Source organism: Cyprinodon tularosa, unplaced genomic scaffold (genome assembly GCF_016077235.1).
Source record: "Cyprinodon tularosa strain WSP-4 unplaced genomic scaffold, ASM1607723v1 ctg887, whole genome shotgun sequence".
Taxonomy (NCBI): Eukaryota; Metazoa; Chordata; class Actinopteri; order Cyprinodontiformes; family Cyprinodontidae; genus Cyprinodon; species Cyprinodon tularosa.
In genome coordinates, this window is record NW_024039659.1 from 125,692 (window position 1) to 152,971 (window position 27,280).

General features: G+C 36.5%; 2 protein-coding genes across 3 annotated transcripts in view; one reads left to right on the plus strand and one right to left on the minus strand.

The window, feature by feature from the left end:
- Positions 1 to 15,109, minus strand: part of LOC119775655 (replication protein A 70 kDa DNA-binding subunit-like) — a 55,385-nt gene extending 40,276 nt beyond the window's left edge. Inside the window, exons 1-7 of the mRNA XM_038273706.1 lie at positions 14,976 to 15,109; positions 14,474 to 14,521; positions 12,979 to 13,054; positions 12,396 to 12,504; positions 12,078 to 12,169; positions 11,887 to 11,994; positions 1,116 to 1,374 (exon numbers count right to left, since the gene is read on the minus strand). Coding sequence (XP_038129634.1) covers positions 1,116 to 1,374; positions 11,887 to 11,994; positions 12,078 to 12,169; positions 12,396 to 12,504; positions 12,979 to 13,054; positions 14,474 to 14,521; positions 14,976 to 15,008 — 725 coding nt within the window. The 5' untranslated portion in view covers positions 15,009 to 15,109. The remainder of the gene's footprint in view (positions 1 to 1,115; positions 1,375 to 11,886; positions 11,995 to 12,077; positions 12,170 to 12,395; positions 12,505 to 12,978; positions 13,055 to 14,473; positions 14,522 to 14,975) is intronic.
- Positions 15,110 to 16,892: 1,783 nt separating this feature from the next.
- On the plus strand, positions 16,893 to 26,740 carry smyd4 (SET and MYND domain containing 4). Of its 2 annotated transcripts, none has more exons than XM_038273696.1 (10): positions 16,893 to 17,074; positions 17,212 to 17,356; positions 17,543 to 17,632; positions 21,613 to 22,570; positions 23,568 to 23,834; positions 24,112 to 24,275; positions 24,404 to 24,542; positions 24,639 to 24,755; positions 25,497 to 25,620; positions 25,758 to 26,740. In XM_038273696.1, the coding sequence occupies exons 1-10, from the start codon at positions 16,938 to 16,940 to the stop codon at positions 25,888 to 25,890; spliced, it is 2,274 nt and encodes a 757-aa protein (XP_038129624.1). In that variant the 5' UTR covers positions 16,893 to 16,937; the 3' UTR covers positions 25,891 to 26,740. The 2 variants fall into 2 exon arrangements, with proteins under 2 accessions (XP_038129624.1, XP_038129625.1); XM_038273697.1 differs by having other exon boundaries at positions 25,497 to 25,576; positions 25,758 to 25,897.
- Positions 26,741 to 27,280: the final 540 nt, after the last annotated feature.

Here is a 27,280-nt window from a genome sequence, read left to right on the forward strand (position 1 = left end):
GAATAAGGTTTTCAGGGACTTTGGACGAAACATCACAAATCATCCCACAAATCACCCGCCATACTTGACAATTAGCGTTCTGGAACATTTTTTTTTTTTCGAACAACTTCATCTGTCACATGTGACCAAAGCTAAAAACTGGAGAAACTCTACACAATTTTATTCCTGGAGAACAAAACTGACAAAAAAAACTTGACTTTAGATGAGTGGCAGCAACTACAATAATTTTAGTATGAGTGGTAATGATTTTTAAGGGTACTGTAGTACCAATACCTGAATTCCCCTTCTAAGGCTGTTTATTTATTCAGTTCTATAATGCAGAAAGATTTTTTTTTTTATATCCACATATCAGTTATAGAATAGATAATAAAAGTCAAAATTTAGATGTAAGCGCTACAGAAAACACACTACTGCTGGATATCAAATAATTTAAAGAAACTGCTTTTCTGAGTTTTTAAACTTCTAAGAGGAGAAAATTAAAACATTGTTAGACTTTGAACAGCGTTTCATCAACAGCCTGCAATATTTTTATTTTCCATCACTGAGCTTTCAGTGAAACGGAAACAATTGTTCATCAACAAATGATTGATGAACTTATAAACAGCGGAATTGAAAACCCTAAGGAAAAAATGTAAAAGTGAAGGACAAGGTTTGGAAAATCCCCAATGGGCAAAAGAGCAGAATCAAAACCTAAGCAGCAGCTCATAAAGACCCAGCACTGCCTGCCTTAAAAAAATAAACTACATCAGTCACTCTATTTCATTTCCATGCAAATGGATTGAAATACAGGTACCTGCTGTCCACACTGCCACCCACACTTGTAAAAAAAAAAAAATAATAAGATTACACACGCATGCCTTGACACTTTTTTTCAAATATGCCCCACAGTGTTTCACAGATATGGCATCAAACATGAACCGGTCAGAAAGTCAGAGGAAATAGTTTAGTGGACGACTGTGCAATAGAGAAAATGCTCTAAGAATGAAACAATAATTAATACCATTTCTTAAGATGATGGTAAAAAGTACATATAAGTCAGGAGTTTTTCAACAAATTTTTTAGATTGCAAAAACAAGTCAGTGAAAAAAAGGGAGATACGGACAAATTAGACTTACTTGCTAATGTATGGATTGAGGTTAGAAATGGGGATCACTTTTGGGATAGCACTAGGTGAACTGGTAGTGGCCTTTATGGGAGAGACCTTCATGGGTGACCCTTTCATGGGGGATGTCTTCATGGGTGACCCTTTCATGGGGGAGGTCTTCATGGGTGACCCTTTCATAGGGGAGGTCTTCATGGGTGACTCTTCCATGGGACAAGTCTTCATAGGTGATGCAGTCATGGGGGCTTTTCCTGTAAATTTTTTCCCCCAGCCTTTGAGATAAAACACACACAAAAAAAAAACTGTCACTTTAAGACCAGCTTAGCTTTGATATGTAATAAAAAGGGTTAATACAACTTTCATTACCTATTTTACTACCTCTCCAATATTTTATCAACAAATACAAAATCAAGCATATGTCTTAACTAAGACCTCCTAACACATACAAAGCTTTTGGCTATGTAAGAGTCTGTGAGCCTGTTTTGGAACTCTGGGATTTGCCGACACTTTCCATGGTAACATTTACTGTTTTTATGCACGTGCTGGAAAAAGCCTCTAAATCATTCTCTACAACCTGCTTAACGAGTATTTGAATGCTAAGTCATCAAGCATGAATTCCAGTACCAATTTTGGTTCTACAAAATCCGACCAAACTGATCAAACCCTTGACACAGGGAAATCCAAGAGATTTCTTCATAGACCCACTAAAGCCTGGCTGGCATGGCAAGATTTTTAAGAATTGTCAGCAAATTTTCAAAAATAAAAGACTCAACATGTGACAATAAAGCAAAAAAAGGAGACAATACAGGATTTGTCAAACTGTGTGTGGTTTACAGCAACATTGCAAACACAACACACCACACACAAACAGATTTTATTCCAAAAAAAAAACTTCTCAGGATCAAACATGATTTCAAAGCACATAAACAGGGCCATCAAGGATGAATCAATGGAGATGATTTGTGAAAGGATTTATAATGAGGAAAAGTATTACAATAAGTGAAGCCAGGGGTTAAAAGACTAAAAGCAGCAAAAGTGTGGGATCTAGGAAGGGGAACATCAGGCCAAAAATAATTGCAATTATCTTACTGTGTGTGTGTGTGTGATGCTATTATCAGCGTAGGAAAATTATTATAAAAGTAATTTTTTCTGGTTAATACAGCTAATTGATTACTATCCTTAAAATTGCTGTGACTTTCTGGCTCCTCTTTGCTTTTGAGCAGATGAAATGCCAGAAGACAGTTTGGTCCAGCCCACTAACTCATATGGTGTCATCTCACCTCCTACAATAAAGTTGAATCAGCCCAATCAGGATGACTAAAAAAAAAAAAAAACAGTTAGCTGTTATCAGCATACTTTTTATGCAAGGCCTTGATTTGTTAGTATGCAAGTCTTATTCAGTAACAGCATTTTGGTGAATAAACTGTTTGGGACAAAACTGCTATTTGCAAAGCATATTAAATATTAGCCCAAACACTTAACATGTACTTCCCCATGTGTGTCGTGACTAAATAGAAGCAATCACATATTCGTTCATCCTTTCAAGAGGAAGTGCTTGAGAAAGTTCAATAAGATGGTTACTAAAACCCGGAAATTGGGTGCATAACACAATCGTAATATTTTTGTTATGTGTATTAAAAATTTGAAATACATGAGCATACAAGATAAAAAGACATTAAATGCAAGAATAAAACAGAACAGAAAATACCCTTCATTGATCCCACAGTGGGAAATTTAGATGGCAGTAGGAAATACGCAATAGAACCATAACCCCCGGCTCACACCGACTCCGGTCTTACCGTTGCAGTGCGGCGCCGCAGTGATTCCAAGTCATTAAAAAGACGTAAACCTCTCTCAACGGCTGCTGAGCTGTCCGGCTGCGGTTACCGAGACACTCCGGCGCTGCAGAAAATTCCGCAAGAAAGCTATCCTTGCGGCGTACCGGAGCCCTCCGCAATAAGCTCTCGCAAATATCCTTATTTAGGCCGTGTTATCGCGTGAAGTTACGTGAACTCAAGTGAACTTCTGTTAAATCTCCGGACATGTTGCCGGAGCCGCAGAGCCGCACCGCATCGTAGTCAAAAGGGCGGCGTGAGAGGGGGTGTGCAGGAGATGCGGTCTTCGTCGGCTCGGTAACCGCACCGGAGCCAGTGTGAGCAAGGGAGCTCCTAAACTATACAAAAGAACAAAAATATTAGAGAGAGCACTGTGTAGTTACTAAATTTGGTATATTCATATCAAATAAAACATTTTAGAGATAGAAAGATAAACACATCCAGATAAAATGAAAAATAATAAAAAATACAAATGGCAGCTAGAATGTAAAAAAAACTTTTACCAAAAAGATTATTACAGTCCTTAGCTAAGAAAAATCCAAAAGTTTTTTTTTTCCAAAGAAGATTCCATTTTTTAAAAGCTAAACTTAATACCACAATGTCATTTCATCGCCATTTCAAGGCTTAAGCAAACATGGGGATGAGTGCAGCATTTCTTTGTTTCCTGTCGAAGTGTTTTATGCTACATTCACACAGTGGAAAACCTCATCAAAACACATTCATAGATTCAGTGTCTGAAGGTATTAATACCAGAACAGATTTATTCTGTAATTTTATTGACCGGCTTCTGTCTCAGTGCAAAGCTGAGCGTCAAAGCTGGAGGAAAAAGCAGGACACCAACTGATGGCAAGAGTCCTGCAGGCTCTTCTTCATTGGTAATCGGCGGCTTCTTCTCCGGTCGGCAGATTGGACATCAAAAACAGGAACCAAAAACTGAAAGTATGAATTATTCCTAGAGAAGTGAATGGTTAAAACTGGTTCTAATTGGTTCTCGAGTCCTGATGCCCAATTCTAAACATCTCCATAAATGTTTATCATTTCATTTTAGTGAGTTATACTTTTTCTGAAAATGAATTTAGGGAAGATTATTTAATTTTTCACCAATACTTCAGACCTGTCAACATTATTAAAATCATAAATGTTCATTTTAATTACCACGGCATTACTGGAAAAAATAAATAAATAAATAAAATCCCTCAACAAACCCAATAGATCCATGAAGCCATATCAGCTGAAAACAAGCATGAAAACAACCTAGAGTTGTTCAACAAGTTGTCAATATGACCTTCTTGTCATATTGATACAGTTATGTTGTGGAAAACTGACCAAGTATCAAATTCTCTTACTAAACAGTGCAGGGATATAATTAAAGAAATCACTAATATGTGTTAAAATCTATTTTTCATTTCTGGAAAACTGGACTTATTAGCTGGGAGCCCTAAATTACCAGATATAAAGGCTTGAAATATACCACTATGTAATTAGTCTTTCCAATATCTGATTTAGTCAGATGCAAAAGTACAAATGGCAGAGGCTGCAAAAGTTTGTGGGAAAAGGAATTTTTTAAAAGAAAAGAGAAAGGTTAGGGATGAATAATGAATGATCTTTTTTTATTTCACCTGAAGAAGTGGAGACCTCTTTCTGAACTTTAAATAAAATGTGCTGAGCCATTTGAAGGGTGGTCCATTTTAAGTAAAAGCTCCTGATGAATATTTAAAAGAGAAGCACATGTGTTGGCTTCTTCCGTTGTGACCTTTGTCTTTACAGCCAAGGCCAGCAAAGAGCATTTTACTATATCAATATTTTGGCTAATGATTTTACTCAAAAAGAATTCAAACCAATAAACACTTAATAAACTTTAAAAAACACAAAAGTTTGGCGTACACAAATGGCATTGCATATTAATGGTAATCTTAAATCCTACATGCTTGCAAAAGGATGTATTTTAAAGAGTAGACCGTGTAGGATTAGAAGATACATATCTCAACACTGTGACTGTTGCAGAATTCAAACAAAAAGCAAATGTGTAACATCCTACAGTGTAAGCTGATATCTATCAATAAAGTGTCTCTGTCACCTCACGGATGACAGCACTGGCCCGGAACAAATGCTGAATATATAAGCTGGCGCTTATATATTCAGCTTATTATATAGGGGCAGCTGGCTAGCTCAAGTGGTAAGTCACTCATCCTGCAAACAGGAAGCCTGGGTTTGCATCCCAGATGGAGGGAACAAGCTTCCAGTGTGGGTCCTTGGATAAGACCCTTTAGACTACTGCCTGCTTTGGGGAGTGGTGGCCTAGTGGTTAGGGCATAGCACTTGGAATCTTGAGATTCTGAGTAGGGATGCACGATATAATCGGCCCCCTATCGGTATCGGCCTGTATTGGCCTTAAAACTGAATATCGGACATCGGCCACCCCACCGATATTTAACCCGATATTTGATCAGCTTCTGAGTTTCTAAAGTCTAAAAAAAAAAAAAATACTACTTCTTCTTCTTCCTTTTTTACAGACTTAAAAACTTCTAAAGACGAGGGAAAAAATATTGATACATTCAAATATCACAATATCTTCATATGCTGATATATTGCCATTTAAAAACACCATATCAATCTCTTTTACTAATGAAATATTGCTATATGTCATCGTTATGCTACGAAATCCCCCGAAAATTCACGAAATTTTGCCATATTTTTATGCTGATATATTGACGCGGTATCGATCTATTTTACTAACAAAATCTCACAAGAATTTGCAAAATATCACAAGAGTTTGTAACAGAACGATGAAATTTCACAAGATTTTGAAAGTAAAATAGATCGATACCCCGTTTTTAAAAATCTATTTGATATCAGCATATGAAAATATATTTGAGTATATTATTTTTCAAAGTGTCAGAAATGGATAACAAAATTGCTATTTTCAATGACTACTTATTTTTGTCCAGCTTTAACATCAGAATCGATATCGGTTATCGGCTACATGAGTTTTTAAATATCGGCATATCGGATATCGGCCAAAATCCCAATATCGTGCATCCCCAATTCTGAGTTCGAGCCCCACTCCCATGGACTGTCACTCTGGGTCCCTGAGCAACACCCTTAACCCCACACTGCTCCCTGGGCGCCACACAATGGCAGCCCACTGCTCCCCAAGGGATTGCGTTAAATCCAGACAATTCATTGCTTTGTACTTGTACAGCTTAATGACAATAAAACACTAGAAAGTCTGTGCTCAGTTTTAGTTTTAAAGCTGCTATTAGTGGATGCCTAATGTTAATAATTTTTGGAATCATTGCAGTTTAAGAACATATGGCTGGCGAGAAAAAAAAGTAAGCATGCACAAAACAGATTGTGAAAGATGTGTTTTTTTTACCTAATGCGACTTGCAGGATGACTCAAGGTTTTTTGTGCTAGCAGACTAAAATGCAGCTGAACAAACACATGCTTTTCTTTCAAATCTTTATCATTTTTATGTGTAATATTCTGTCAAATAAGAGACAACTTTTGATGATTACATCCCTACAAGGAGCTACTTTAAGGAAAATTACAATTGTTTTTCTGTGAATTATTTTGGAGGAAAAGAGTCCGAGCATGCCTGAAACCAAGAATTGTAAATTTGTAAAGGGAAAAATATTTTACTATGGTCACCAAAACATACCTATACTTTTTTTTATTATAAAAGCTGGCATAATTTGACTGGCATGATCATTTGCTTGAGGAGGAAAATTTAAAAAATAATGTCCATGAAGTTGGAAGTGACTGAAAAATGACTTGTCAGGATCAAATAAAAAATCAATAACGACCATTAACAACTGGGAAGTGTAGTGTTACTTAACAAAAGATTCCAACCAAAAGCTAATGACATTTAAAAAATGACTTAAGGGGTAATATAAAAAGCAGAATCATTTAGTGTCTTCAGACAACACTTATTCACTTTCATTTTTAACTTTTAATGCTAATCTGACCTTACATGAAGCTGAAAATGATGTGATAGTGAGTTTCTACTGGCAAAATAGGTTTTCAACCAGGCCTATTGGCTTTTCAGTAATTAAATCTTTAAACATTATTTAGTTTGATATTAAACGATTTCTGAGCAAAATGTGCAGTAAATGCAGAACTGTGCAATTTGCAAGTGCGCATAGTACACAATATAATATCAATCGAGCGTTCTGCTCTTTAAGTAGCAGCAAATTAAACAGTCTGAGATTAGCCCAGCTGAATAGCTGGTCCATCAGCACTATAGGTAGCCTGCAGTCAGCTTCCTAACAGACATGCCACTTATGGCTTTCTAACAAAGAATACCTCATCTCTCATGACTGTAATTATAGAAAAACTTCAGTCACCTTCATGATATCTGCTGGGTAGATAGCCTTTGTAATTTGATTCTAATCTGTCCAACCTTGTCTTTTTGTACTTGATGGAAAGGTAAAGGAGCATTTTTTTCAGCCAGCTAGGAGCACCTTGTTACCCTGCAATCTGTACAACCAGCGAAAATTCCTGCCAAATGAAGGAAGTGTCATGGAAAATAGTAACAGTTCTGAAACCAAAACCTTTAAAAACCTTGATATATCATTATTATATATGGTAATACACCTTTGCATTTGGTAAAAAACTGCCCTTTTGAAAGGGCTAAATTTATATGCAAAAAAAACAGTATTATGCTTTTTAGAAAGCATAATTACTGATGGATTTTGACTTTACCAAAGTCAAAATCCATCAGTTGTTCTAAATTTCAACCAACACCAGTGTTGGTTTTGATAGCCATCTTAGATTTAGTCTTCGATTTAGTTTGAAAACTATTATTAGTCTTAGTCCCATTTTAGTCATTAAGATATGTCATAGTTTTAGTAAGTTTTAGTCGACTAAAACGTAAAAAGGTTTTAGTCTAGTTTTAGTCAGTTTTATGTTGCAAAAAAAAAAAATAACCTTTACAATTTTGAATAACAACCAGATTCTTTACCAGAAATGTTGAAATATTCAAAGGAAACACAGAAAACATTTTAATGACAGTACAAGGAAACATTTTATCATATTTAAAGAACTGAGAGAGATAAATATTTAAAGATCTATGTACCTCTTCAAATATAGAAAGCCGTTTTATTCAAAATTAAATAAATAAATTATGCTATTAAAGAAACAAAATAAATGTTAAAATCAATTGTATTCTCATTTTATGTTTATCATATTTGAATATTTTTTTATTTATTCGAAGATTTATTAATTATGAAATGTATTTATTTATTTCAAAATAATAGTTATTTTTTAACTAGGTTTTTCATTTTAAGCTCCTTTATGTCATGTTCTTATATTTAAATAAGGGGGTGAAATGTATTTTTTCCTACAACACTAGTGCTCAGGAAAAAAAAAATTATTTTTTATTTTTAAAGAAAAATATCTTTTCAATGGGTCGATTTCCATAAGGTTTTGCATGCATAATTAATCGCAGCAGTTTTTAGTTAAGTGCCTAATAGTGCCTAATTATTCTGCACTTGGGAGAAACTCTGGCCGCCTTCCTTATGTTTTTAAAGCACCCTAATTTATACACAGATGACAAAATCTATTTACTGTAAATGTTATAACATGGCATTTCTAAATTTTTCTGAGAAATCGTGGCTTGGACAAAATCGGGTACTTAAGAAAGTAATAAGTGAAAGAAGAAATGAGTCAAGTTCACTACATGTGTCTGAGAGTGTTTCTTCCGGACTGAAGACTTAAAACCATGAACTCAGCACCTTCATCAAACTGCCGTTGCTCGAGTCATTAGATTGCCACCAGCTAATTGAAAACATTTGGAATGTGTCATTTAGAAATGCCTTTTATTGACTTCCCGAAAGTCTAATTTAAAAAAATATGGGAAAGTAATCAAGCTTTGATCATAGAACATTGTGTTCCTATATATAGCTTGTTATTTTGGCTATAAAGAACAGCAGAGACAACATTGTCAGCAGAACAGAACAACTGAGCAGCAGGTTTTCTCTTAACTGGTGGGATCTCTGAGGTAACATGGATCAAAGGATGTAACAAGGAAATGCTGAACCTCATCTTCGCTGAGGCAAATTAGTGTAGTCTGTCCCTCTTCCCGTGTCTTCACATCGCTACAGGGAAAACCAGTCCTTAACACGACATTCAAGAAACCATGAACTAAGGAAGCTATCGGCCCACACACGCTGCCTCAAAACATGCATATAAAGAAAAGCACATAAACAAACACAATATACCAGGAACTCATTATCCACCCACCTGCCTACATCTTCTATTGGAGGACCACTGGGTATGTTCCTGCCTCATAAGTAAAACCACATTAATGCTAAGAGGAGCAGTTGCTGAAAAACTACAGATTAAAACACATGCTAAGCTAATAAAAGGTGATCACATAATTTATAATTTAGATATCTTGAATTGTTTTGGATTGTTTTCTGCTGTCTTAATATGATTAAATTATTACAGATTTATATATGGAAAAAAAAGAGTTATTTTGCAATGGGGCTTAAACGTTTGCTTCTAGAGACTTGAACTGACATTAGCTCTGTGAAAAAAAAATGAAAAAAGCAAGTTTTGCTAATCAGTGCTAAATTTAGGATAAAACTTTGCATGAAAATGCAAAACAGAACTATTAAGGATAGAATCCAGTAAACTTTAAACATAACTCTGCACCTTTCAGTCGAAGGGGGAATGGCTCCCTCTCCTGGCAGAATAAGGAAACAAGAGTGCCTTTGGCCCCAATTAAATATCTTTTCATTTTTTTAATGATCCATTCTACATTAAATGCTTTCAGTTCACAGACTGACTGTATTCTTTACATGAATAAATCCTGTGAGCCATCTCAATGTCTCCCAAAGCTGGAGTAAGAAAATATAGAGTAAAGGAGATGAGATACTGTACAGGAATTAAATTAGCTAACACAATGATAGAACTTTTCTGTTATACTTTCAACAAAAACCCTATCAGATTCCTACTACATGATGTGTAATAATATACCTTGGTCTGATGGTATCTAAACTGTTCTTTTCATCATCTTCATGCTCTACAACTTGCGAATGGTAAAGTTTTTAAATTATCAATTTTTCACAAAAGCAAGAGAAAAGTGAAAGATCCTTTTTCAGCCATCAGACCAGATGTCAGCCATCAGGTAGGGAGAGAAGGTCAGTTGTGCAAAACTCTTCGTGTTACATAAAAAAAGATACAAGAAACAGAAAAACAAGAAAAAGAAAACAGGCCAATTCCAGAAAGTTAATAGCCACCTATTTCAGGGTACGGTAATTTAAGCCGGGGACTCTCAAAGTGCAGCACGACCCCAGGGTTGCTCCAGCTACCACTAGGGTGTTGACTAATTTATAGATTTTTTTTACCCACTCACACAATAAAGAGGTGTAAATAAACATTGAATTTGTAAAAATGTAAATTTAAACTGTAAATTTAGTAAATAATTAGATTTCTGTTTACAGGAAAATGCATATAATTAGAAGAAAACTTTTTCTATGTTTCATTTTAAGATGCATATACTCTTGTTTAGGTGTATTACACATAGTTAACTAGTCATATACAACACAACTCATCAAGACAAGCTGTTTATGATTCCCACCTGGTTAAAATATAACTGTGGTTTACCATACATGAGGTCACTATCTCTAGCCACACCTGATTTCAGTTACGAAATCATCACCAAAAGATCCTCAAAAGCTACACATCATGTAGATGACCATAGATATTCAGGAATGAATGAGAAATTAAACAATTGAGATACTTCAGTCGGGAAAGAGTTTTAAAGCCATTTCTGAAGCTTTGGAAATCCAGCGAACCTTAGTGCATATTATCCACAGATGAAGAAAAACATGGGATACTGCTAGGGCTGGGTACCGAACTTCGGTTCTTTTATGGTACCGACCGAAATGCTTCGGTTCTACAGAGTATCGAAACATGCCTCGTCTTGCGGTACCAAGTTTCGGTGATTGGCTGTAACATTTAACGTGATTGCGTCATCCAGGAAAAATACACAGGTGGTCACGCCTACAGCCAGGGTTCATGTGTATCTGTTGTGAACTGGTTGCGAGCGTCATGGAACCCCTTTAAAATGCCCCCCAGGTCAGAAGTGCGGCTTCACTTTATTAAGACTGATGCCAATAGGGCGCAAAGCAATACATCGTGCACGGAAACAATTTAAGAGCAGAAGGTTGCTCGGTGTTTGACCGCAAGAAGAGCGGACCGCAGCCGGCGCGACCATCCTCCTCTCAGCAGCCCGTGGGCAGAGCAAAGCCAGAGCGGAGTGAATCATGCTGCTTTCAAACTGGACGCAGCAAGAGCAGCAAAATCACGTCTGCTGCTTCCTTTTTTGCTGCTTGTACCAGCTTCTGACGCGCGGCTGAAGAAGCTTTGCTGCTCTGGCTGCCTTCCATTATTTCTGTGGGAGCTGCTCAGACCCCCACATACCAGCGGTGCTCTGTCAATAGGATCCCATTCAACGGGCTTGTTTGTCAGACATTATAATTTTTCTAAAGGAAAACTGCTAAGTAAAAAGGTCCTCACAATGTAACAGTGAATATTAGACACTGATTTTTTTTTTTTATGTAAGAGGAAAAATGTAAATGGAAAAATTAGAGCTTAAAATAAAACTCAAGATTTGTACTTTATTATGTTGTGTAATTTTCTTTTTCTTCGAATTGATATTATAAAACTGGTATCGAAAAAAGTATCGTTCAGGAACCGGTATCGAAGTGAAGGTATCGGTATTGGTACCGGAACCGAAAATTTTTGAACAATACCCAGCCCTAGATACTGCTGAATAATGAACCATTAACCTTTGGATAACTTTCCTGTATATTGAGATACAATTGTATATGCAACAATCTCAACTATACAATAGAATGAAACACTAAGCCCTGTGTCATTCTGAGGCACTGAGTCGAAACGGAAAGAAAACTTCAAATCAGTGTTTAACTGCACCCTCACCTCTGCTGTTGTTGCTATTTGTGCCGGAGGGTCCAGGTAATTCAGCAGCTGAAGTGGAAGCTGGTTCAGAGGTGTTTGACGACACCATATGTGGAGAGGCCTGCTTACCTGCAGGTAAACAAACATCATTGCAAACCCACAGATCCCTTGATTCATTGTTACAATATTAACCACAGAAAGAATAACTATACCATCTGTTGAATATGGTTTAGGATTTCCAATCTTTCCACCAGTTTCCTCAGCTGATTTCAAAACCTCCATTTCGACAACAACCACTACCTGCCTACACAAAGAAAATACATATTTAGACAACCAAGATTCAAATTACCCGTTTCAACACCACATTTTCTCAGTAAGATGGAAACTTATGATAAATCATTTTTTATTATAAAGCAATAGTGACTAACTTCTAAAGTAAAATCTATTTTTCCTTTTTAGAATCATGTGGCATAAAGGCGGAGTGGGTTTAAATGCTAAAGAGGAGATAGGATACAGAAAGAGAGGCATACCGGCCATCTGACAAAGTGTTGGTGGTGGTCCTCTTTAACAAGCAAACACAATTGGGGACAAGAAGGTCGTCTTCTGCTAGATGGTTTAACTGGGTAGCCAGCAGGAACGCTGGACACAGAAAAAAGACAAAAACAATGAATACTGGTCAGCTGCATGGAAAAACAAGAACAAAAAACAGGAATCATTTTGGTCAAAATTAAAATTGATCCCATTGGTCTTTTAGCGTGGAAACACCAGGTCTATGTACCTCCTAACAAGTAAATAAAGAGCTTATTTGCAATATAGATATCAACAAAGTAAATTTGAAAATATATATTTTTTTTAACTTAAACTGGTTGAAATTAATCTTTTGACATTCTGACTAGAAATCTTTATTGAAATACAAGCTTCATAAACTCCTCAACACTAAAATACAATTTTCACAAACCTTGTATACTGTAGGCAAAAGGCCATTAGGCTACCGGGGCTGTAAACATTTTACATGTATACACTAATATGTAATTGTGCACAAATATGATGATTCATTATATAATTAGGACCTAATCTACAAACTATAAGTTTTGACAACTTTAAGATACTTACCAGACAGGAAATGCTGACCATCACTCATTGCAAGACGGTACCTAGGTGAATCTGAGGTAGTGAGCCTACGGATGTTCTAAAAAACATGACGATAAAGATTAGGTTTATAATACAAAATACACAGAAGTTACATCTCCTAATTCCTCTTGTGGCAACTTTAAATGATTCAGAGCAGAATTTTGTCAGCGTTGTCATGCTTGGTGTTAAGGTTTAGGTTATGATGATTTAGCGCTCAGTTTTATTTTCTTTTTAACATAGTCTCCCTCTTATAGTGACAGCACATACAAACAGAGATCAGGCTTGTATCTAATAAGGTAGTGGGCCTGAAAATCCCAAAACAAAGTTAGAGATTCGGCAAAAGGAAAAATCTGTAGGTCAGAGCTCCAAGAAAACTGGAAATCACTTGGTCTGTCTAAATACACAGGACAATTTAATAATAATAATTTACAATAATGCTTCTTATACTTTAGCGATAGTACCAAGGTGTTACTTTATTGTATCTCTTATACTATATCCATTTGTTGTGCTGTTCTTTTTTCATCTATTTGCAGCAGATGAAGCAGACTGAAGATGTTTTATCGTTATCTCTCTTTTATCTCCTCTTTCTTTCATCTTTCCTCCTTTTTTCTGTTCCTGTTCTACTTACATTGCAGTGTCCATATAATCTGTGAAACTCCCTGCATAATTATAATAAAGCAATTCGTATGAATAAATCTAGCAGAAAACTATGGGAATAGCCGTACTGTTCCTTGTGAAAGCAAAATCTGTTGGGCTCTTTTTGGCATCAAGACAATTATTCTTAGTGCCACATTGCCAGACAGGACACTGTAAAAAATAAAATAAAAATACAATTTTTAAAATTAAAAAAATTACACAGGACAATTTAAGTGATTATTTGTATCATAACATTCCGGATAATTTCATATAAACGAGTTAAAGACATAATTTAAGGGGGATATAAATGAAAAAAAAGGCATCAATAAAAGCAACAAAGAAAACTGTATAGATCTAACTTTAGAGTGAATTTGTGGAACAGTAAACCTACAAACATATATAAATTAAAAAGATGGTGCAACAAACTATTCCTGAAAGTTACATCAAAGATGAAGAGTAAATGTTAATTCTGAAATAATTCAAGCGTTACATGATCTGGGCATGTACACCGTCCAAAATTGTGCTTAATTTTGAAAAATCAGTGTAGTAATTACATCATTATACATGCAGTATACAGACAAAGAATAAAGGGGAGGCAATAACAGTGTGGAAAATTCCTCTCCTTTCTGAATATGTCAGTAGCATGATTTGATTGGATGATTCCTTTGACATTAAGTGCGTTTTATTGATCTTACTTTTTGGCACCGTGGTTTAAAATAAAAATTGGAAGTTAATTAATAACGAAACATACAAACCACAAATAGATGTTATATTTAGCTTTTATATTTTAAATCTAAACAGACTAATACTAAATAAGTGGGCTCATTCAACTGTCACTCACCATTAATTGTAGCACTGGATTGTGCACTGGGGTTCCATTGTAGAGGGCCTGGAGAACAACAGGTAGAAAGATACCAGTAAGCTTGATCTCATACTGTCACATCAAATTACTACGATGCTAACACAAAGCCATAACTTCGGCATTTGTATAATAATAAGATGACAATTAAATCTCGTCTCTCCCCAAGAGTGGTACTACGCTGTCTTAAAAAATTTGGTGGTGTAATGTCGCAGTTACTTTAAAATTAAAATCATGTTAACAAAAAAAATTGAATAAAATATGTGTGGCAGTTATGAATTAATTCAGCTTTTGTGGTATCACTACATATGGCTTGTAATCGTAGCGTTACATCTAGCCACTGTTGATATTATTGGATAAATCTCATTAGCTCCATGCTAGCAGATCCTGAAACTCAGCACCTGATATTTATTAACAACAAGAATATTAATGCCAGAAACAAATAAATAAATAAACTTGCAGTTATATTAGAATCCGAGCTTACTTTAACTGCCCCTTGTGTTAGTTTTACAGGCATGTCTTCTTCTTAAAACTGTTTTATGAGCTCTCAAACTTTAGCCCCTACACTGCGCACCCTAACCAAAAGAATAACACTTCTCGCGAGATGGAAAAAAGGAAAAGTAACGAGAATTGCACACTACATCTGTAAGCCTTCAAAATAAAAGAATCCGTTTGCTTTGAAGATAAATGTGCACTTATTGATGGGACATACATTTTACATTATTATCACTACGCTATACGCATAATAATGTTAATACTACTAGTACTACTACTAAACTAATAATAATAATATTAATAATAAAAGTCAGTAGATGTTAGACTTTATTTTGAATGTTCTAATCGGAAACTGGTTTTCAATATCGTTTGCTTTATAGGGATATTTGATGGCAGCAAGCAGTTTAAAAGATTTCCTAAAATAAAAATTAAGGCCAAAGGTTAAATAGTGCATTATTTAAAATGGGAAAACATACAACAAGAAATTGTGATTTTTGTTTTCAAGACGAGACAGTAAAACGTGTTTCGTTAGTCTGTTTTAAATATTCTGTTGACAGAAGGGAATTAGTTGATTACAAGAAAATAAATTGCAATTAAATATACAAGATATTTTGGACAAACATTATACTTTGAATGTTTTTTTTTATTTAATTAATTACCTTAAGAAAATGAAATTGATAGAAAGAATATAAGAATATATCAACCTAATTATTTTCATTTATTTTTTGTGTGTGTATGGAGGACCAACTCTGCCATATTTAAAAATAAATACAGAAATAGATAAATGCTCAATAAATAAATAAGCATACAATTAATTGCCACCAAAAATACAATAAACAGATAAATGTAAGTACAAATTAAATTATGCAGTGAGACAAAAATGTATATAACTCTTTTAATTAGCTTCTTTATTTATTTGCCTTTGTAATATTTACCTTATTTATTTTTTCGTCCTTTATAATCTTCAACTTTATTTTTTAATTAGGGACTCGTGTCCTCGCCAAGTATGTTTTTGGCGAGGACAAACTTTGCCAAACACAACAAAAAATCGCCATCATAGCAGCAGCGCTTCACATACGGCTATGCCTAGAGAGGGCAGCTGCAGACGGGTTGCCGTTAGACCTGGCTGCCATTAGCTTCGGAGCTCCGCTGGTTGCCTTAGTCCCCTCAAGTTTGGAACATTTTCTTTTAAATTACGCATTAAATCTGTGAATGGGCCATATGGTGATGCTTAAAAGTATTGTTGTACTCGCCTCAAATAATCCTAAAACATACTTTTATTGAACAGCAACAGAAAAGAGAACATTTAATTTAATACTCTGAGTGAAGATGGGCCGCCAACCAATGAGCAGAAGGTGACTCTCTAGGACACACCCCTCCTCATTGCATATTGAGGCAAAAATGCATACAGAAATGTAAAAACGACAGCCAGGAATAAATAGCGGTGAAGAAATAACTAGGGTAAAAAAATACAAAGGAAGAATAAAACAGACAAAAATATTATAACATGCACATAAATAAATACTTAAAAATATAAGTAATTAAAAAATAAAGTTGAAGATTATAAAGGACAAAAAAATAATGGTAAAAATTACAAAGGCAAATAAATAAAGAAGCTAAATAAAAGAGTTATATACATTTATGTCTCACTGTATAATTTACTTTCTACTTACATTTATTTGTTTATTGTATTTTTGGTGGCAAATAATTGTATGCTTATTTATTTATTGAGCATTTATTTATTTCTGTATTTATTTTTAAATATGGCAGAGTGGGTCCTCCATATATGTGTTTTGTTACGTGGGACAATTTATATATAGCATCCCGATCCACATTCCATTCCAGTAGATGGCGGTAATGCACATCAATAAGTTGCTTGCCAACCGCCATAAAAGAAGAAGAAGAAACTCGAGTTTGACGTTCAAATGCCGTGATGTTTTAACTCTCGTTCATGATGGATCTTCCCTGCGCGCAGTGGCAAGATCACGTTGCTCAGAAATGGAGTGGACTTGATCCAAAGCAAAAGAAAACATTTAACTCCCTGCGTGAAATAGATGATGTCTTCAAATGCGCTTTAAGTCTCGCAAAGTATGTTTATCTCTGACCAGAATTATATGTACTTTATTAGCATGTTAGACTCGTTGAGACATGGCCTTTTGGCTTTAACAAGATGTTCATTGTATTATTTCCAATAACTTGTTAAATGCTTTTTTTGTGTTTTGCAGTCAAGAGGATCTGGATGCTGTGCAATTGATCTCTGCAGGGTATTTAGCAAAGAAAGACTCTAGAGAAGCATCCAAATGCAGGGAAAGGGGAAACTGCAGCTTCAAGGCAAGAGACTACAAGGCTGCAGCTCTGCACTATTCACAGGTGAAATTTAAATGTTATATATTTTATACTTCATATAATAGTGTTTAAATAAAATATGGGTATCTAATATATTTATTAGATCAACCTGTATGATACAACCTGATGATGCATTACAACCAACCATTCTGTATGTTTTTAATTATTAATGCATAGTCAGTATTGTAAAATATTCATTTTTTTTTACAGGGAATATGTTTTGCTCCCCCAAGTTCTGAGCAGCTTTCTCTGTGCTATGCAAATCGCTCCGCTGCTCTCCACCATCTGCAACACTATCAGGTAGTGCTGTTCATCCTCACTATTTCTTATTTTCTTCTCCCAGTCTCAAAAACACAAGTTGATATTTTGTTGACACACACCAGTTGGTGAATTACTACAGGAAAACCTGATGAAAAGTAGTGTTTTTTTTAATACATTACTAACAACACATATATTTTACACTTAATGTAAAGTCAAACTAAAGTCATACACTTAAAATAAATTAAGGTAGTTTGACAAAAGGATCTTTAATTGTATGCATATTATGAGAGCAAATGGAGATAGATGGGGCGACTAATTTATAAATATTTTAAAATAACTTTTTTGCTATGTAGTTGCAACTCATGTCTAATCTGCTTAAAACAGAAACAGTTGAAGAGCTGACATTTTCTTGGTGCTAAAATAATTACCATTGGATCGCTACAAGTATTTAAAAGGATTCAAGCACTGTTTTGAACTCAAAGCAGAATACAGCCTGAATAACGGGGGGAAAAATAAAAGGAAGTATAAACAGAATGGGGCTATTTCTTCAAGAAAAAAAAAATAGCTGACACAGACTTCATATAAATAATAAACTATTTAATGGGTTTGAAAAACAAGGCACACATTGAAAACACATCAGATATAAATTTGATGGAACAAAAGATGCTGGATATCTAAAGCAGAATGTGTGATGTGTTAGGCTTAAAAGAATGAAAATTATCATTGCACAAAATGTTTCATCAGATGTCACTTAGAAAGTGAAAGAAGAGTTCATTTTGGTGAAATGTCATTTTAACAGCTCAATGTAAGTACAGAGTGCTTAGTCTACATGATTTTATGCATCCTGACAACAAGGGGGAACATGCTACATAGATGACAAAATCAGTGCTATTTAGGGTTGGGAATTGAAAAGATTTTCACGATTCCGATTCCCTTTTCGATTCTATGAAACGATTCGATTCTTTATCGATTCTTTTTTCGATTCCAATTTGGGGGGAAAAGGAGAACAAACAGTTTGATTATCAGAATCAACTTTGTTTACTTAACTATTGCACAATCTTACAAACTCAACAAGATCAAGATGTCCACAGGAAATGTGAAACTGGAGTAACATCTGTGTTTAAATGAAAAATGAATACAAGAACAAACTTAATAACCAACAATGTCTAATAACAAATGATGGGATAATAACCTATTTTAAATAACAAAAAATACTAATTATAAAACAGTAGTAGCACTGCAAAAAATGTAAATCTAAATAAGTCATTTGTTCTTAAAATAAGTTCATTTTTTCTTGAATTGAGTAAGTAAGTGAGACATTTTGCCAATGGAACAAGACAATTTACATTTGAAATAAGAAAAAAACTATTGCATTGTCTTATTTCAAATGCATATTATCTAATTATCTTATTTTAAATGTAAAAATACTCATTCCATTGGCAAACTATCTTATTTACCTGCTCAAATTAAGGGTAAATACACTTGATTTAAGATATTTTTACTTAATTTCAGATTGTTTTTGCAGTGAGGGAAAATTAACAGTTCTTTTGCAGAAAGATGAGCATATCTGCTTTTTCTGGAAGGATACGGGATCTTTCAGCGCTTAAGGTGTCTCCAGCCGTGGAGAACACCCTCTCAGATGGGGTGGAGGAAGCCTGCACACAGAGGTAGTTTTCAGCCAGTCCAGATAGCAAGGGCAGCGTATCTTGCTTGTTCCACCACCACAGTGTGGCGCTATCCCTGCAGGGGATGGAGGGCAAGCTTTTACAGAGCTGGATTTCCTGATCTACCCTCTGGGCTAAGGAAAGATTCACAAAGTGACCGCAGCTCGTTGTCTTCCTCCTCGAATAGTTCTTCCAACTTGCGTAACTTGCGTAACTTGCGTAACTTACGTAAAAAACGTGACGTAAGTCGTGCTCCCCAGAGCCGGCGCTCTAGGCTCTGGTGCTGCGGGAATCGAAAAAAGAATCGTTCAGCGAGCTGCCAAACGATGCCATGGAATCGGAAAATACGGAACCGGTTCTTAACAGGAACCGGTTTTCGATTCCCATCCCTAGTGCTATTTCCTTCTAGATGATTCCTTCTAGGCATCACTTAGGTCTTAGGGCGCCCGAGGTTTTGGCCTGATTGAGTTAGATGGACCTAAAGATGATGTTTAATTGGATTTGGGTCAGTGAAGAATGTAAGAAAGTCAATTGCATCAGTTCCTCCATCCTTCCAAACTGCTTGCATACTCTTGTCACATTAAGGCAGCCATTTTCATCCACAAAGAGGAACTCAACACCTACAACAGTAGGGAGGGGTCTTACAATGGGTCTTAGGAATTCATCCTGAAACCTAATGGCAGTCAGGCTGCAGTTTTTAATCCTGTATATCTCTGTGTGTCCTTCCGTGGGCATGCCAATGTCGACTCACCATTAAATCCCCCATTCTGAACAAAACTGCAAGTAGCAGAACATTTACTGCTAAAGTACACCTGCTCTCATCTGTTAGACGTTCGCACCAGTGCCAAAACTGCCAATTTTTTTGTTCTTTCTCAATTGCCAGTCAACCTCCATGGTGTTGGGCACCTAATCATCCTTTCCTCCCTTACACAAGGGGACAGATACTGATCTTGCTGTTGGATTAAGGAGCTCTGACAACCCTGTCCAGCCCTTCTATAGTAACTGCCAGTTTCCTAGAATCTCCCTCATGCTCCTGAGGCTTTGCTTGGATGCCCAGCATATTAATATGATCCCTGTAGAGTTGGACTTCTATAGGGCCCATATATTGCCTCATGTTAACAGGAGGGACATTGACCCTGGTCACATTCATAACTATTTAAAAATGTAAAACATGAGAAGGGAGAAATATCTGTGTCAAAACCCTTCATGTTTTGGGGCTCGTCCCATTGTCCCTTTTAATTTCATCAACTGAAAAAGCTGACATTGATTAACAACCTCCCCCTAGTTCGGTACTGATTAGATCAATATTCCTGGAATTAAACTAACTGAATATGATATTCTGTATCATTTTATATTTAAAATATTTCTTAGAATAAGAGCTGCCCCCTCGGTATAAGGGATTGCTGCAAAGTCAGCCCCACAATGCAAGCTACTGGGTTTCCTGTAGCTTGCTTGTAGATTGTATTTAAATAGAACCAGTTCAGTGGGACCCTTATACTGTATGCTTCCATTATTAATGGTCCCATCAAACCAGGAACGCAAGGAACTCACCAACACCAGCGCATCAAAGTTTGTATCTTTTAGCACTGGAGTTTCCATCTCAAACTTTACTTGAAATCCTCTATTTGTGCTACAGTAATACAATTTGAATGGATGATGAATGGATTTAGTTTGTTTTCTAACAACTATGTTTGTTTGAATCTCATTTGTAAATGAGTCAGAACTTCTCGACTTCTGATAAATAAAACCATCCATTTTCCGTCACGGTTATCCCTGCTGGGGTTATCTCCAGCTGTCTATGGGTGAGAGGCGGGGACAGGTCGCCAATCCATTGCAGGGCAACACAGAGACAAAAAGGACAAACAAGCATTCACACACAAACTCACACCTACGGAAAATTAAGGGAGCTATTTAACCTAACAGTCATGTTTTTGACTGTGGGAGGAAGCCGGAGAACCGTGAGAAAACCCACGCAAGGAAAAGGAGAACAAGCAAACCCCATGCAGAAAGACCCTGGGCCAGGAATCAAACCCAGAACCTTCTTGCTGCAAGGCAGCAGTGCTACCCGGTCTTATCTTATCTCTTTTATTTCAGTGATTTTTTTCTTTGTGTTTTATTTCTTCTATATTACCATAGTTCCACTTTTTACTATGTGTAACATTGCATTTTAAGTGCAAATTGGTCAGATAATTCTTTCATTCTTTAATTTAAGGTGCTACTAGCATTTTCCGTTTCATTTTGAATCATTTGATTTTGAATTAGGATCTCTTGGTTTGGATTCAAAGATACATTTTCTTGAAAATAGCCCTTTAAAGTTTGGTAAAGTTTTCTCATTAGCTTCTCTGTTTTCTGCAGACATGCCTCAATGATATCAACAGAGCCCTAAACAATGGCTATCCACCTCATCTCTCATACAAACTGCAGGATCGTCGCACTCTCTGCTTAAGCCGCCTCTCTGTATGTGAAAAAACAATAAAAGATCCCCTCAGTGCTTCTGCAAATGATGATATATGCAGCCAGGATGTTCTCATGTCATCCAATGGAGCCCACAGGTTTGGGATCTGTCCTAAAGTTTCTGTTGGCTGCAGCAAGGAAAAAGGTTGCCACCTGGTGGCTCTAAAGAGGATATCAGCTGGAGAGGTGATTTTGAGTGACAGGCCGTTCGGCTTAGTCCTCATCCCAGGAACTGAGAAGGTTAAAGGAAACAGAGAAAAGGAGCAGGGCACACAGAGGGAAATGGTTCTTGGAACAGAGCACAGGCGATGTCACCGGTGTTTGGCTGAAACTCTCTGTCCTGTGGCCTGTGAGGGATGCAGCCTCAGCCAGTACTGTTCAGCTGCTTGTCAGCAGGAAGCCTGGGAAGAGCATCACCAGTGGGAGTGCCCACTGGGAGCAGATCTCACTGTGATGGGTTTAATGGCACAGCTCGCTCTCAGGATAACGCTGAAGGCCGGGATTAAAAACATCCAAATAGCAAGGCGGACAATCAGAGACGAGCAGAAAATGAAAGAGAAATACAACCCGTACCTGACCGTGTTTCACTTGCTGCACCATTTAGAGCACCAGAGCGCTGCTTTACGGTTCCTGTTTGCAGTTACTGTGGCCACGCTTTACCTGAAGCTCAGCAAGGCAGCTCCTCTTCCTATACCTTGGAAGTTACATGCAGATGAAGCTTCATCAGCATCCGGTGGATCCTCAGATGCAGGAGACACAGAGTCGAGCCCAGAGCTGTGGGTTGTGGGAAGTGCAGTTTTAAGGCACATGCTGCAGCTGAGGTGTAATGCTCAGGCTGTCATCACTCTGCAAGAAGCAGGTAACTTTCACACATGCTAAATGTCACAATAAACACGTGCAGCTAAGGGTTTCCAGGGTAACCTTTTGCGTACATGGCTTAGAAAGGTTTACCTTCCCACAAAGGAAACCTTTCAACCGTATACTTTTAATAAATTTCATTGGTTATGGGATCGACTAGCAAAACATAGAGACAAATAGTTTGTTTTTTGTGTTGTTTGTGTTGATCTAAAATCTTTCTTTATGCTTTATACATCTAAATTTCACTACATTTATGGTGACATGTTATGCATCTCAAAACAGAGTTTTTTGCCCACGCTTATCTGGTAAATAACTGAAGTTCAGCTAGATTGTGTGTTTGCTACAGATTCTCAGTGGGCTTTGGCCTTTGGCTGGGCCATTTTAGCATTGAATCTGCTCCCATCTGACCACAGCACCTCTTGCTCACGCCTGCTGTGTCCTCTGTGGCTCGTGGAAAAAGCACAAGCTGTTTTTCTGTCTTTTTATTTTTCTTTCTTTTAAAAGTGAACTTTAGCTCTTTCAGACTTAATGCTGGGCTTTTGGCTCTTTTTCTAAATAAATGCCAGATTTAGATGGGAGGCTGTGTCTTGGTAGATTTGGAAGTATGATATTATACTCTTTACCTTATTAGGTGTTCATTCAAAGGACATTGGTTTATAATCTAAGCTTGCGCTAACTTTCTCCATAGCTTTATTTCTGACATGTCTGTAAAAATAGTTTACTATGTTCACTTTAGGAAGAATAAATGTTCTACAGTGTTTTATTTAATGATATAAGAGTTGCAAGGGCCAAAGGAATACCTACTAAACCTTTTAGATTTATTTTGTGTTTTATATTTAAAAATCAAATATACTGTTCCTTTAGTTAAGCTATTAAATTGCTTTAATCTTATTCTGTGTTTGAAAAAAATAATAATTTTGCAAGACACGCTAAGCAAATTACTTTACAATAAGTTTGGGAAACACATCCTTTATTTTGTCAACTTCTACATCTTACAGGATCCCAAAACTCTCAAGTGCAGTCAGTGGAGGAAATTCGAATTGCCACGGCGATGTTCCCAACCCTCAGCCTCCTCAATCACTCTTGCTGTCCCAATACCAGTCTGGTGTTTGGCACCGGAAAAGCTGCTGATCCCTGCGTTTCACAGGAGTCTGCAGGTTTCAATCACCGTCTCCTTGGGGAAGGACGTCTAGATAGGGGAGTTACTGTGACGGTCAGGGCAGCCAGAGTAATCACTCCTGGAGAGCAGGTCCTGCACTGCTATGGTGAGATATGAGACATGGAACTATGAATGGAAGCTTTGATTTTAATTATATTTGTTTTACAGATTAGCTGATATTTTCTCTTTTTATAATAGAGTTTATTTTTATCTAATCATTTTTTGCTACCTTTTTCTTTGTAGAGAAAAAAAAAAGGTGTGTTTGTGTCATTTTCTGTTTTCCCCAATGAGAGTAGAAGGAAATCACTGACTTTCACATTATGCATCTTAAATGTCTAAAGCATGTTCTGGTCCACATTAATGAACCAATTCTTAAACATTAGGGCCCCACAGCAATCGGATGGGGACTCAAGAACGGCAGCATCTCCTGCAGCAGCAGTACTTCTTCCTGTGTGAATGTGAGGCTTGCAGCATACAGGAGGACCAGAGGAAAAGCAGCAGGAATGATTCAGGCCTCCTGTGTTCAAAGTGTAAAGGAGCTCTTATAGTATGTCAGAATCTATGTTTTAACTCTTATTGATTTGGACTAGCTTTGTATATTTATTTACTCTTCTGTTGTACTGCTATGAAACATCTGTGCTGAGTATTGTTTTTCTTATGTTCTATATTTTTTAGAGGGAGGGAGGAAGTGGATTTACATGTTCTAGTTTAACCTGTGGTCATCAAGTGTCTACTGCTGACATGAACAAAAGGCTGCAGGAAGTCAGAGCGGCCTTGGAGAAAGCTGTTGAGCTCATGGAGCGAGACGTTCCAGGTTCCTATGCCAAACTGCAGCTCAGACATTAAAGCAGTACAAAAATAAAAAGGTATGAAGATATTTAACTCCTTCTTCCATTCTGGTGTCACTCAGTGGAAGCCTTGCACCATCTGCAACGGACTAGGAGTCAGTCTGGATTTATACTTGGAGAGATTCATCCTCTGCAGGGTGAGCTGGCTGATGCCACAGCCAGAGCTTATGCCGCAATGGGTAAGAGTTAGAAGAGGCCTATATGGTTCGAATGTTTCATGTGATAACGCCATCCATCCAATCATCCATCCATCATGATCAGTTCATCTTTAAGTTATCTGACTCTTTACTAAAACCAGTTGTTTCCCTTGTCTGGTTATCAGTAACTAATTATCTACAAACATTAACATACAGCTTTGCCTAAAAGGAGGGAAACAACAATGGAAAAACTGAAGAATTTAAACCTTGTAGAATTAATCATTTTGATTTTTAATGGTTAAATATTTAAAAACAGCAACAAAGTTTATTTGAAGGGAAACACTTTGACCAAATAAAAAAAAAAAAAAACTTCATTTTTATTGTTTTGGTGAGCATTAGCTTGATTATTATATACGCACATAACTTTTTTGCAACATGTGGTTAGAGTTTCGGCATAAAGGAATAGCTTCTTGCTTGGCCACACTAGATTACATGAATGAAAAAGTCACATTTTGGATTCTCTGCCTCAAGAAGTCTTTGAGGCATGTAAGAGAGGATGTTTTCCAAACTGCTGAGCAGGTAGTTATGTCTATTGGGAAGTCTAAAAATCTGTTTGTAGAGGGAATATTGTGGTTGTACAATTTCTAAGAAACTTTAGAAATATGAACCATAAAAGAATTTCACTTTACATTAGTCTAAACTTTGTTTTAATCTAACTTTAACAAGTTAATCCTGTTCAGTACAGTCATAAGAACTTGCACCATATTTTCACTGTTTCTGCAGGAGACTGGAGAAATGCAGCAACCCAACTGGAGCAAAGCGCTGTAGCTACTGCCTCCCAGTATGGAAAAGACAGCCTTGAAGTAGGACAGCAGCTTTTCAAATTAGCTCAGCTCCACTTCAATGGGTCAGTTGGGTCAATAGCTTGGTCTCTTTTTCTCAGTCTAATGTAAATGTGGTTTTCTACAGAAGCTCTACTCATTAGCTTGATGTTTTGTATTGTTTTGCAGCACTGACTGTGTTTTATCTCTGCTTTTCTCCCAGTGGTGCTAGAGGCCCGGCCCTCTCCGTCATATCCAAGGTCAAGCCTATCTTCTCCCTCCACTGTGGTCCTAATTGCCCTGAACTACAAGAACTGAACGCCATGGAGGAATGTCTGCAAGGGTTGACATTTTAGAATTAAACCAAACTGATCATATTAAAAATCCAAAAATAGATTTGCAGTCAGTGAAACTGAATATAAGTACAAAGTTATGGTTCTGAAAAGAGTCTATTTTCTGCCTGTAAGCAGTTGTAAACGTGTGCGTCTGTGTGAGTCAATGGATCCATCAGTAATTCCAATTTCATGCTTCAGTGATAGTCTTGACCTGCATAAGACTATCTTTGCAACAGTTACATGTTCTGGATCGGACGGATGTAAACATTATTTTTTATAACTGGATTTTTCATCTTGTATTGCCGACCTATAAAGAATGATTTAAAACCAAGGAAATCCATCTCCAAAGTGAACCTCCAACATGCCGCCCTCTGACCTTTAGATGGCAGTAGTTGCACGCTGACTAATTCAATTTCATGCTTCAATGACTGGAAAGCAGGATTCTGCTCTGACTCTTGAACCTGCAGTGCATGTCCCCCAGGACCTTCACCCTAAATGTCCCTTATAACTCGGTGTGGTTATGGCTTTATTTGTGAATAATGAGAGGTCCAATCAGGGTCAGCAATTCTTAGAAATTCTTTCCTACCAGTTGGGAATACACATCGTCTGCTGATGCAAGACTGTAAAATGGGAAGTCCTCAAGCATTCAAAACACTGCTTTAGATTTGTGTGTTAAGTCAAGGTTAAGCGGTCCATTGGGCAAATATTTGATAATTAGTTCATCAAAGACTAGATTTGCAGCTGCTGTAGAGGAGGCTTTCAACAGTGCAAATAGTTGTGCTCAGGGTACAGATAAATGTTAATCAAATATTATGGTGCAAATTTCACTGATTAAGGCCTTTCAAAAAAAAATTGGACAATCTAAAAAAATAAAAAAAAAAATAAGACAAAATTTCCTATTCAATATAAAGTATCACTTTTTTCTTTTAATTTAATAGTTTAATGACCATAAACATCTAGTGACAAATCAAAAAGCAGACCTTGGGTGTTTTATCTGCTTGGTTAAATAAAGAGTAATCCTTATCCCTATATTCATCTTCTTGGTTGTCATAAAAAAACAAAATTTGACAAGATAATAAACCTGAACACTTTAGGGCACTGAATGCTGTTTTTTTTTTTTTTTTGGTTTTAAACAAAAGTTTTGAAAGTACAATATTAATTCATCTCTTTTCAACAGAAATCAGACTACTTTGCTAGCTCATTAGAATATTGCATGCTCCGTTTACTGTTGAGTATATAAGAATAACTTAGAAAATATTTGTAGTTTCATTTAAAATTCGTATAGATTTGGGCCCCATTAAAAAAAAAAGTTTAGACTTTACTAACATAAAGCACAGCGGTGGAACGAGTCAGACTAGGTGGATAATGTTAATGCTGGCACGAAACAAAACTCAACTTTTGGTGCAAAAAT